The sequence below is a fragment of the Saccopteryx bilineata genome, chromosome 11 (genome assembly GCF_036850765.1).
Source record: "Saccopteryx bilineata isolate mSacBil1 chromosome 11, mSacBil1_pri_phased_curated, whole genome shotgun sequence".
NCBI lineage: Eukaryota > Metazoa > Chordata > Mammalia > Chiroptera > Emballonuridae > Saccopteryx > Saccopteryx bilineata.
This window is the reverse complement of record NC_089500.1, coordinates 60487709-60500716: the sequence shown is the minus strand read 5'-3', so window position 1 is coordinate 60500716 and position 13008 is coordinate 60487709. Positions and strand designations below refer to the sequence as shown.

At 48.5% G+C, this 13008-nt stretch overlaps 1 protein-coding gene and 1 pseudogene across 1 annotated transcript in view; both read right to left on the bottom strand.

Moving 5' to 3' along the window:
• Window positions 1–12439, bottom strand: part of IMPA2 (inositol monophosphatase 2) — a 46071-nt gene extending 33632 nt beyond the window's left edge. The window contains exon 1 of the mRNA XM_066246700.1: window positions 12181–12439. Coding sequence (XP_066102797.1) covers window positions 12181–12276 — 96 coding nt within the window. The 5' untranslated portion in view covers window positions 12277–12439. The remainder of the gene's footprint in view (window positions 1–12180) is intronic.
• Window positions 4574–5138, bottom strand: LOC136315606 (GTP-binding protein 10 pseudogene; annotated as a pseudogene).
• Window positions 12440–13008: the final 569 nt, after the last annotated feature.

The window sequence follows — 13008 nt, the reverse complement described above, 5'->3', positions numbered from 1 at the left end:
TTTTTTTTTTACAGAGACAGAGCGAGAGACAGAGAGAGGGATAGATAAGGACAGACAGACAAGCGCGGAGAGAGATGAGAAGCATCAATCATCAGTTTTTCGTTGCGACACCTTAGTTGTTCATTGATTGCTTTCTCATTTGTCCCTTGACCGCGGGCCTTCAGTAGACCAAGTGACCCCTTGCTCGAGTCAGCGACCTTGGGCTCAAGCTGGTGGGCTTTTGCTCAAACCAGATGAACCCGCGCTCAAGCTGGCGACCTCGGGGTCTCGAACCTGGGTCTTCCCCATCCCAGTCCGATGCTCTATCCACTGCGCCACCGCCTGGTCAGGCACCTTGGTCAGTCTTGAGTATGACATCCACCCTGTAATGCCAATGGCCAACGTCAGGTAGGTTCGCATTGGATTTAGGCTGACGGTAGAGGAACTGTGGAGCTGGAAAACTTTGGGCTATTCCTGTTTAATAGATTCTCACAACGGTGGACGAACACACAGGCAGGGAAAACCTCTTCTCATGGCAGCAGGCGAACAAACAGCAACACAGCCCATCACAGTGGCGGGCAAGCAATCCGCAGTCCAGCCTAAGTCAAAGAACCTATAGCCTTACATAGACTAAACATGTGGCTCTGCCACGTGCTCATGCACTAATCATACCAAGTGCAAGCGAGCAAGCCTAACACAGCTGTTTTCCCAACACACCCAAAACTCTGCTCTTCTGAGGGCTTCCCCATGTCCCCCAAACTTCTCCCACCAGTGGATGACTTTCATCTTCCATCTTAAGCTTCAGCCGCTGGTTCAATTCCCGGGTTCCGCATTCATTTTCACCCCCTGCAGTACCTATTTTCTTACTTTGCCTTGATCCCTTCTCTTCTCCTCTACCCTCCTTCTTATAGGTGACTCCTTCTTTTTCTCTTGAAGATACAATTCATGTAATTTCTTCCAAGAAGCTGGGCCCAGTCTCCCAGGGCCTGAGATAACGCCATCACAGTCACCCAGGCCTAGGCCTCTGTCCTAGGGCAGTGTTGTTTGTGTGTGTGGAGTTGCAATGTCCCCTTCACTCCGTGCTGAATACACTGCCCTAGGATTGGGAGCTGGGACAGCGGACATGATTCTGAGACTGGCTTAGTTACATGGATACCACACTGTCCCTCAGTTGAATTCCTCCCTCATCTCCCATGGGAGAAAGATGTGAGCCAGGTCAGCCTTAGGTTCTAGCCCCATGAGGGCAAGAGATAGGGAGGAACCTGGACTCAAACCTTCCTTTTTCTCTCCAAATCTCAGGCTCTCAGGACCTGAGCTGCCCTCCAGTCCCCTACTCTTAGGGCTGAGGGTAGGCAGGTAGGGCCTGGAACCCACTAACCATATTTCTATCCTCTGGCTACTCTCCCTATCAGTCCCAAAGATAGAATTCCCCACTACTAAATGCTCTGGCATGATCTGTGGTGACACAGTGGATAAAGCGTCGACCTGGAATGCTGAGGTCACCAGTTCAAAACCTTGGGCTTGTTCAGTTAAGGCACATACAAGAAGCAAACTGCAATGAGTTGATGCTTCCTGCACCTCCACTTCTCCTTTCTCTCTCTCCCTCCTCTCTCTAAAAATCAATTTTAAAAAATCTTTAAAAAATGTATCTTTTAGGCCCTGGCCAGTTGGCTCAGTGGTAGAGCATCAGCCTGGCATGCAGGAGTCCTGGGTTCGATTCCCGGCCAGGGCACACAGGAGAAGTGCCCATCTGCTTCTCCACCCCTTCCCCTCTCCTTCCTCTCTGTCTCTCTCTTCCCCTCCCGCAGCCAAGGCTCCATTGGAGCAAAGTTGGCCCAGCCGCTGAGGATGGCTCCATGGCCTCTGCCTCAGGCGCTAGAGTGGCTCTGGTCGCAACAGAGCGACGCCCCAGATGGGCAGAGCATCGCCCCCTGGTGGGCATGCCGGGTGGATCCCGGTCGGGCACATGCGGGAGTCTGTCTGACTGCCTCCCGGTTTCTAACTTCAGAAAAATACAAAAAAAAAAAAAAATTATCTTTTAAACGCTTCATTTGGGCAAGAAATGTCTCAGTAAATACCCACAGAAGCCAATTCACTTCCATGCGAGGGTGACAGCAGCCTTTCCTTCCATCCCTTTAATGAAATGCAGGTGGGATTTCACTGACTCATGCCTGCACCAAGGGCTGGGCTGATGGAAGGGCTGCAGGTGCCAATGCCTCTGAAAAGAAAAACCACTCCCCATTTTTCTTGAATAGCTTTGGTTAGCAAAATGGGCATAAAAACATGCCACCTTCCTTACAATGATGTATAAGGGAAATGAGAGATGCCTTTGCACACAGGGTCAGGGGGCACAGGACCTTGGACACTTAGACCAAAAAGGTTCAGAGGCTACTCTGCGCCTTCCAGTTGTTGTCTCACGAAAAGTCTGTCCTGGCTGAAGTTTTAAATGGTGGCAAAAGTTTTACAATTGTCAGTGCAGGCTGAGCCCCACCCTTTGGAGATAAGCAGGACTGGAGGCCTGGACGTGGGGCACAGAGCACAGTGTGGGGCCTCAGGAAAGCAGGGCCTGAAGGCGGGGGAAATGGTGACATCATTCCCATTCCTCCAATGGCAGGCAGGAGAGGAGAGTTTTTTGTCATGAAATGGGCAACCCAAGACCTCCACATACTGACATTTGGGAATCTCCAAATTACCCAGGGATGGATAAGCCTGCTCTTTCCCTGCCCTGGATTTGGCCTTAATACCACCCCAGGCCAATGGCTCTCAAATTGGAGTCTCCACCCTTAACCTCTCCCCTGAACTCTGCAAACTCAACACCACCTAGAATAATCCACGGGCAATTAAAGCTTAGCATGCTGGAAATACAACACTAGACTTCCACCTCCAAGCCTGTTCTTCCCACAGTTTTGCCATCTCAGGAAAGAGCAAATCTATTCAACCAGTTTTTCAGGCCTAAACCCTTAAAAGGCATCCTTGCCTCCTCTTTTTCTCACACCCTAGTTCAATCCCAACAGCAAAGCTTGAACCTCAGGCTTTGAAATACATCTATTTTTATCACTTTCTTCACTACAGTATATCCCAGTCAAAGTCACCCTCATTTCTCACCTGGACTATTTTGACAGCTTCCTTTCAGATATCCAACTGTGGTCCCACTATGTCATTGGGTCCTACGCAGCCCAGGGTGGGGCCCACACAGGACTCTGCCCAAAACCTTACATCACTCTCAGAGTAAAGGTTAAAGTTCCTTCCAGAGTTACTCTATAAATATTTGTTGAGCAAATAGATAAATTTATAATCAGCATTTTAGTACCGCCACTTTAAAACAGATGATACCCAGAAGACCAATAAACACACAAAAGGCCTCTACGTTCATTAGTCATGTGGGACATGCAAATTAAAACAACAATAAAATACTACCTCAAACCCATCAGAAGGGCTAAAATGGCAAAAGCAGACCACACTAAGTGTCGTCCATGATGTGAAGCAATAGGAACCCTAACTGCTTGTAACTGGGTACACCCATTTTGTTTTATTTTTACAGGAATATTGGAGGAGTTTATTATGGGTAGATTGGCCATAAAATTCTAAACTGTCATTTATAGCTCTGTTACTTTTTTACTGTCGACACACAAAACTTTAAAAGATATAGTTGTCAAATGATGACATATATATCAGAAGGTTAGTAGTAACTAACATTCTAAAAAACACCTGACTGTGGAAAAGCTTTAAAATGAACACAATTTCAATATTATTTTTAATAGATTCAAAGTATTTCCATTCTGGAACTAGTAACAGCAATTTTTGATGGTCGCTCCCTTAAAGATATTGTATTACAAATCTGTAAAGTAAGCAAGTGTTTCCTATGATGTACATCACTTTCCCCGTTGGTGGGTTCACGCAGATTCCCTTACATAGTTCTTTAATTCATCAATTCCTTCTCTGATAACTGTAGAGATGGAAATGATTTGTTGGAACTCCACAGTCCTCTCTGGAATCTTTTTTTTTTGTTGCTTGTTTTTTCAAATAAATGCAGGAAACCTTTAGGATTCTGGAGTTGGTTCATCAGTGCATGGACTTCATGCTGGACAGCTGGCAAGTCTGCTGTGTCCACTGCCAGGAGAGCGGGCGTTGCCCGAAAGCCCCTTCTACAACTCCAACTCTTTTGTTAGAAGCATTATGGTTTCTTTTTTTTTTTTTTTTTTTTCATTTTTTCTGAAGCTGGAAATGGGGAGAGACAGTCAGACAGACTCCCGCATGCGCCCGACCGGGATCCACCCGGCACGCCCACCAGGGGCGACGCTCTGCCCACCAGGGGGCGATAATCTGCCCATCCTGGGCGTCGCCATGTTGCGACCAGAGCCACTCTAGCGCCTGGGGCAGAGGCCACAGAGCCATCCCCAGCGCCCGGGCCATCTTTGCTCCAATGGAGCCCTGGCTGCGGGAGGGGAAGAGAGAGACAGAGAGGAAAGCGCGGCGGCGGAGGGGTGGAGAAGCAAATGGGCGCTTCTCCTGTGTGCCCTGGCCGGGAATCGAACCCGGGTCCTCCGCACGCTAGGCCGACGCTCTACCGCTGAGCCAACCGGCCAGGGCCGCATTATGGTTTCAAAGGCAGGTTTATATTGAGTTTGGGAAGGAAGCTGAAATCCAGAGATGTTACCTGTTTGAAATCTTCATACATAATCTTCAAGTTCAGGCTTTAATGTTTTAAATACATAGTCTGTGATCACAGGTTTTGCATGCGAAATCTGACTTAGCAAGAGGATTGTCCAGTACTTGGGAATCCCATTAGGCCTGTATCAAAGTGAATTACTCATTTCTAGCCTTTTAATGGTAAGACATTTTTAAGCAATTTACTATCCAAACCTCTTTCAGCTACCAAAATTCTTTCTTGTCACTGTGCTTTCCTATGACTTTAACCTATTCATCAGTTACTGTAATACCCACAGCTACAGAAATGTCAGTCTTTCCCTATTTGCTGCTCCTCCAGCCAACCGTTTTTGAGAATATTTGTAAGTTATTTTAAAGGAATTTTGCTATAGGCTACAACATAGACATTACCATCTTTGCCACCTTCTCCACCTAAACGAGAGCAACCCACCACCACTTTCTGCCCTGGTGAAGAGTCCTAGGTGATCAGTGAAGTTTCCAGAACTCCACATATACTATATTGCATGTCTAAACAGCAGGCAGGTATCCCACCCACACACAGTTCCCCAGAAGAATCTCAAACCATGTCCTCAAACAACTGTCCTAATCATATCAGGTAGATACGCCCTTCTCAACTCTCAGAGGCCAACCCCAACTCCTGGAGGGACAGAGAAAAGACTATGGTAGGAAAAAATGCAGGAAAGAGGCCCCCCAAAATACAAAGTGGGCTGGAAGGGAAGGAACTCTCAGGTGGGGCCAGAGGCACTTGGCCCTCAGGCATCAAGAGGAGGAGCAACATTCCAGACCTTTCTGAACAACCCGCAAGTGCTATGCACCATGATTGTAATGGGCCAGGATTCACTACCACGAAAAGTGTAGACACTAGGTACATCCATTAAAAAAAACCTGGCAGAATTTCACATCTGACGACACAGAAATTTCACTCCTATTATTAGCATATCCCCAGCAGAAATGCATATATACATAACCAAAAAACACATGCAAGAGTGTTCATAGCAACATTATTTATAATAACTCCAAACTGGACATTATCCAAAGTTTCCACAGAGTGGAGAAGTAAATTGTCATATATTCACATGACAAAATATTATACAGCAGTGGTCATCAAAGCGTTTGCTGGGTAAACAAATGTTTTTTAAGTTTGCTAGCTTGTATTGGGGAAGTGCCTTGTGTGTATAGTCTGTGGAAGGCTGCAGGTGCTTGTCCTTAGAGCAGCAGATTGCAAATTGCAGATTGCCTTTCATTGTTTGCTGGAGAAGAGGTTTTTCCCCCCAGCCCGTTTTGCTAGGAGAGAAGAGAAAGAGTCCGGAGGGTGAGTTCGGAGAATGAGTCAGGGTTGTAGAACCCAGACCCAGAGTTGTGGCTTGGGAGCTCTGATATCCTCCCGGCCTGTTTGGGGAGCCCGAGACTGGTGGAGTCCTGAGATGAGAGAAAAGGAAGAGGTCTTCCCTGTCTGTTTGCTCGTCTGCCTTTATGAGACTTTAATAAATGGAATGGCCAACCACTTCCTGACTTCAAAGTTCCTTTACTGTCTGCCCGAATCCAATGGGAACCTGCATGGCCATGACCGCGATGGACACTGGTCTTACAGTATTCTAAAATCGTAGTCTGATTGCTGGACAAAGGGCTGATCTCTAGACCAGTGGTATCAGTGCCAGCTGGGACTTTGGTGCAAATGCTAATCTACTCCAGACTCTGGGAATCAGAAACCTGGGGTGGGATTCACCTTGCCCTGAAAAGCCTTCCAGGTGCTTCTGATACAAGGGAAGTGTGAGGACCACTTCTGTACAGCAACTAACCTGATGAGTTTGACCACACTGGGAAGTTGGAAAATGACTGTCAATAGGTACATAGAAAACTAAGTAAGTTAAGACACACACACATGTGCACACACACACACAAATTGATAACCACTTTTTTTTTTTAACTTTAAGAAAAATAATAGCCCTGGCTGGTTAGCTCAGTTGGTTAAGAGCATCATCCTGAAACAACAAGGTTTCAGGTTTGATCTTGGGTCGGAGCACACACAGGAAGCAACCAAGAAATGCACAACTAATGGAACAACAAATACTTCCCCTCTGTTGGGTAAACCAATGTGTTTCAAGTATGAAACAAGTGTGTTTAGGTTTGCTCGCTTGTATTTTGCACTGGCGGGGGGAGCATCATGTGTGTATAGTCTATGGATTTGCTATTGTTTACTGGAGAAGGGGTTCCCCCCCCCCAGCCAATTTTGCTGGAGAGTGGAGAGTGGAGAGTGGAGAGAGGGAGAGAGAGAAAGAGAAAGAGAGAGAAATAAAGTGCAGGAGAGCCAGTTGGGAGCCCTGAGATTTTGGCCTGGCCTGTTTGGCTGGGGAGTGTTGAGGACAGCAGGGGACTATGAGTCCGAGAGAGTTTGGATAGAGAAAGGGAAGCGGTCTTCCCTGCTTGTTTGCTTGTCCCCCCGTTGTGTGACTCTAATAAATGGAATGGCCCACCGTTTTCTGGCTCCACAGTTCCTTTACCATCTGCCTGAACCCAATGGTAACCTGCATGGCCACGACAGTGGTGGCCAACTGGCCTTGCACCTTCCCCCTCCCCTTTCTCTGTCATTCTAAAAATCAGTAAAAAGTAAGCCCTAGCCAGATAGCTTGGTTGGTTAGAGTGACATCCTGGAGCGTGGAGGTTGCCAATTGGATTTCTAGGTCAGGATACATAGAGGAACAGTTTGATGTTCCTGTTTCTCTCTCTTTTTCAGCGCCTCAAAAATGAAAAAAAAAAAGCAAATGCAAGTTGTATAAAAAAGAAAATAATATGTAATAAAGCTATATTACCCGATTAAACCCTGCATACAATTGTATGGTCATCAGAATGTGATATGATACCACTGTGACCAAAGAGATAATGCAGTCACACTATGTAATATAGTGTCTAAAATGTGTGTAACTCAGAAAATTAAAAAAAGGGATCTCTGGGGAAAAGCATGAAGATGACATGGGCCAGGGTGTTGCTGGTTTTCATGATAGCCCTTTTAGTAGTATTTAACTTATTAGTACCTGTGTGAATAACTAATAATTAAAAGCATAAGTCAAAAACAATACTTTGTCATCAAAGCACACCAGACAAATGAATGACATTGGGTCAGAACCCACCAATGTGAACAGAAGAGGTCCACGTTCAGAACCTACGGTGGCAAACGCACACCAATCAGACCAGGGACAAAGTGTCAGCGGGATGGGGGAGAGGCACAGGACAGATACGGAAGGTCCCCAGGGAAGTCCATGAAGGAAGGGGCACAGGACACCGACTGGAAGGAGAGCATAGCTTTCAATAAACATAGGCAAGAAGAAGGGCTGGAAAATGCAATGCAGGTTTTGAAAATGCGGACTAGTTATATTAGGCTGAACAAAGGACTATTCCACTCAGAGGCTGTTGGGGCAACAGGCCCCACTTCTCAAGACTGGGCCTTGGGAAGCAACCTGCGAGGGAATAGAAGGCCAACTAGAGAGGTGATGTCTGAAGTACTGAGGGTAGAGGACAAGAGTTTTGTTTTCTGCTTTGTTCTGGGATTTTGTTACCAGTAATCGGACATGAATTTACTGTGAAGCTAATGACACTGAGGCCTCAAGGTCCTATACTTGTGTAAGGCTCTGCTAGAGACCACAGCAAAGTGTGCTGGCATGGTCACACATAAGTATCTTTTATTAAGTTTGTAAAACTCAGCTCCTCTAATTGCAGATCTAATTGCTCTTTCCACTGTGACCTTCCCTCCACCATATTTTGTGTCAGGTGGCACTGGAGTGGGGACTTGGCCTTTTTGGCTAAAAGGAAGTTGAATGGAAATGTATTTATTTTGGGCTTGATGGGCTATATCTGTGGGATTTTTAGTCACATCTGTCCGCAATTATTGCTAGCCCTCCTGTGTAGGAACGGCTTCAAGAAATACTCCTACTGTCTACCATACCAACTGGCCTAAGAGAGGCTATGGAGAAAAAGGAACCCTCATTCCCTGCTGGTGGGAATGTAAATTGATACAGCCATTATGGAAGACAGTATGGTGGTTCCTCAAAAAAACCTAAGAATATAATTAGCATATGACCCAGCAACCCCTCTACCGTGTATCTTCCCCTCAGAAAGTCAAAAACATTGGTACACAAAGACACATGCTCTCCCACGTTCACAAGCATTACTCACCATGGCCAAGACAGGGAAACAGCCAATGTCCCTCGACAGAGGACTGAATAAAGAAGATGTGGTACACATATACAATGGAATACTACTCAGACATTAAGAAATGATGATGTATTGCCATTTACAACAACACGGATGAACCTTGAGAACATTATACTAAATGAAATAAGTAAATCGAAAATCTAAGAACTATATGATTTCACATATAAGTGGGATATAAAACTGAGACTCGTGGACATAGATAAAACTGAAGTAGTTACCAGAGGGGAGGGGGGAAGGGGAGTAAGGAAGGACAAATACATGGTGACAAAAAATGAGTTGACTTTGGATGATGGACACACAATGCAATCAATAGTTCGAATGCTATGGAGATGTTGTTCCTAGCTGTTGTCTCAGTGGTAGAGTGTAGGCCCAGTGTGTGGAAGTCCTGGGATTGATTCCTGATCAGGGCACATAGGTGATGGGACCATCTGCTTCTCCACCCCTTCCCCTCTCCCTTCTCTCTCTCTTCTCCTGCAGCCATGGCTTGGTTGGAGCAAGTTGGACCTGTGCGTAGAGGCTGGCTCCATGGCCTCACCTTAGCTGCTAAAATAGCTCTGTTGCCAAGCAACAGAGCAATGGCCCCAGATAGGCCGAGCATTGCCTGGTAGAAGAAAAGGCTTGCTGGGTGGATCCCAGTCAGGGCGCATGCAAGTCTGCCTCTTTGCCTCCCTCCCCATACCCCACTTCTCTCTTAAGAAAAAAAATATATGTTCACCTGAGACCTATGTACTCTTATTGGTCAATGTAACCCAATTAAATTTAATTTCTAAATTGAAAATGGGGGGGAATAATACACAACTAAATGGAACAGTGAGTTGATGATGGTCCTCTATCTCTCATCAGTTACCCCTTTTCTCAAATCAATGGAAACATTAAAAAAAAAAACTCATAAAAGATCCCTATTAACTACCTGTTTATCCCTCTCTGGCCTATCTGGCTAAAGGCCAGATTTTCTCCAATCAGTACCTCATTACTGTGACAATATTATTAAGACAATTTGTCCCTCTTTACACAGGTTGCAATGACCTTGTGCTGCTTGTTTGTCCCAGCCACAGGCCATTCCGGCCATCCTACTCGCGGCTGCCTGGCAGGCAGGAAACATCAGCATAATGCCCAAGAGGGAGCCCGGAGTCCTGGACTCCCTGACCAGACTCCTAATGGCAGAATCTTTATTTCACATTTCCCCCAGTGTTAGAAAAAAAAAGTGGTTTTTTTGTTGTTGGCAAGTTGCAAACACGTAAGATAACGTAAGTTAAAATTTGTAAGACAGAACGGTGCCTGCCATAGTGCAAGCTCTATAACCATTTTGTTAAAATGTTTAAAAAACCCGCTGTATTTTCAAGGATTTAAATTTGAAAAACCACAGAAACCCATAACAACTCACCAGGATTTACATAGTAGTGCCTGACTCCTAAGCTGGCTTCTCCTCAAAGCCTTGAGGAAGAAATGTTCTATGGTGAAACCCCAAAGTTACTAAATATCCTGGTGACAGTCACTCGGGAAAGGAAGTGAGGGGGCTTGGAGGGAGGGGCAGAAGAGCAAATGCCCCCCCACACCCACACCCACAGTAAACCTGCTTTCCAGGAAGAACGTTCCCAGGAGCTCATCATTCTAGCTCATAAGCTTTGGGGTCTCCTTTCTGTACAGGAAGAAAAAGTGACAGACCGAAGGACAGCTTCACAACACCCGCTTTAAGTCATATATATTCCTTACAATCTGAGTCTGGGGTCTTTAAAACAACAGAGGGAGGGCCCTCCAACACTAAATGTGTTCACTCAATGTTGAAGATGAACTTTTAAAGGGAATCAGAGGATTCATATTAAGGTAAAGCACTGTCCACTGAGCACAAGACAACTCCAAATTTAGGATTGAAAACAGCCTGATTGTAACACTGCGGGGGAAACTTATAGAGCATTTTCAGATTGCTAGACCTGAAAAAGAAAACGCTGTTTGGATATAAAGTCAATCTCTTCTCACAGCTCCTTCATCTTCCAGATTGCCAGAACACACGATCATGAACCTAACTAAACGAGCAAGCCGGAGTTAGCCATCTTTCCATTCAATCTAACCCCTTCCTGACAGTACTGGGCGAACCACCACCCACTGATTCATCCACATTACGGACTGTGTCCCTAATGTGTCAGACACTGCTGAAGCTACTACTACTGAAGAAATGTGGGGAACAAAACACACACAAAAAAACGAAAGTGAGGAAAGAGAAGGGCTGCATTTTCAAACTCTAGTCCCTGCAGGTCAGTCATTAACAAGTTTCTCCAATCACCCAGTGGAACCACTTTGAGGCTGTGGGTCAGAGTAAGTTTGCATTTAGGATGCTTGAGGAAAAGACAAACAGCAAGCCACCCAGGTATCTACTCAGCTCAGGTTCAAACCTGGAGGCAACCACCCCACGTCCTGGCCACTGGATCAAAGCAAAGCTTTAAGAACCAACAGCTGGCCTGACCAGGCGGTGGCGCAGTGGATAGAGCGTCGGACTGGGATGCGGAAGTACCCAGGTTCGAGACTCCGAGGTCGCGCGCGGGCTCATCTGGCTTGAGCAAAGAGCTCGCCAGCTTGGACCCAAGGTCGCTGGCTCCAGCAAGGGGTTACTCGGTCTGCTGAAGGCCCACGGTCAAGGCACATGTGAGAAAGCAATCAATGAACAACTAAGAAGTCGCAACGCGCAACGAGAAACTGATGATTGATGCTTCTCATCTCTCTCTGTCCCTGTCTATCTCTGCCTCTGTAAAAAAAAAAAAAAAAAAAGAACCAACAGCTGTAGCATTCAAGCCTGGGAGAAAACGTTCAAGCCCCAGACTGATTTGCATAGTCAATATATTCTTACCCTGCTCTGTCTAACGCAGAAGTCACCTACAGTTAGCCATTCAACTGCCAAAGGAGAGGGGCCGCGTCCGGTAGGCTTTATTGGGTGGCTGCCACCGCCACGGGAGAGGTGCTCACCTCCCCGGCTCCTGGGGGTGGAGAAGGTAAAGGGAAGGTCTGTGCAGGAAACGAACACAAAGACTTCTTTCACGGTACCACGCCTCGGTCCGCCGGCACCAGAAGCCCACCGCACATCGCCCAGCCGCGCGGGGCCGGCTTCCCACCCTCGCACCCCGGACCCCAGCCCGGCCCTCCTGCCCCGCGGCCGCACGTGGTCTTGAGCCTGGCTCCCCCGAGCCCCGGAGGAGCCCCTCTGGTCCGACTTGTCTTCTGCTCAGACTTTTCTAAGTGCCCGGTGAGTGCGTGGGGAGAGAGTGCCCTCTCGGCCCACGGGGCTGCGCTCAGCCCGACCTTGTCAGGGCGGAGGAGGGCCGCGGCTCTCACCTGTCCCGCCCGCAGCGCCAGCTGCACGGCCAATTCGAAGCACTCTTCCCAGGGGCCCCCGGCGGGCGCCGCCTCGTCCTCGCGGCTTGGCTTCATCTCGGCCTCGCCGGGCCCCGCCACCTCCGACCCTCCACGCCGGTCCCCAGCCGGCTCCCGCCGCTCCGAAACCAACCTCCGCACTCCCTCTTCAACTCCCGCCACACGCGCTTCGGCCACCAGCAGCCCCACAGCTGTTGGGCGGGAAGGGCACGGAGTGGGCCGGGGCGGGATCAGCGGTGCGCGCGCCAAGCCCCGCCCAGCACTGCCCCGCCCCCTATTAGCCCCGCCCACGCCACATCCTATCCCTCGCCTCCCCCCCGCCCGGAGCCAAGCCCCGCCTCCCCTGCGAGCACCGCCCCCTGCCCGCGGCAAGCCTCGCCCCACTCCGTCGCGTGACCTCCCCTCGCCCCAGCCCTGTGCCCCACTTCACACTCCTCCCCCCGAGCCCCTCCCCGAGACCCCGCCTCTCTCTGCCGAGTCCCTCCGAGCCCCGCCCCTGCTTGTGCGCATCCTGTATTCCGCTTCCCCCGACCCCGCCTCTCTCCGGCAAGCTCCTCCCCACCCCGCACCATAGACGGTGCCACGGCCCCCCAAGCCACGCCCCGCGCTCTGGCTGTGGTTGGCAGTGGGGTGGTGCAGGGCGCTTAGGACAGTGGGCTTGGTGCAGAAGCCTTCGAACCTAGCGGGATCCGGGGCCGCGGGCAGGCTCCGGTCTAGGTGGTCATAGCGCCTATGGGCTGTGGGCGCCGACTCGTCGGCTCCAGCTGGGGGCGCCTCGGACCCTCTCCC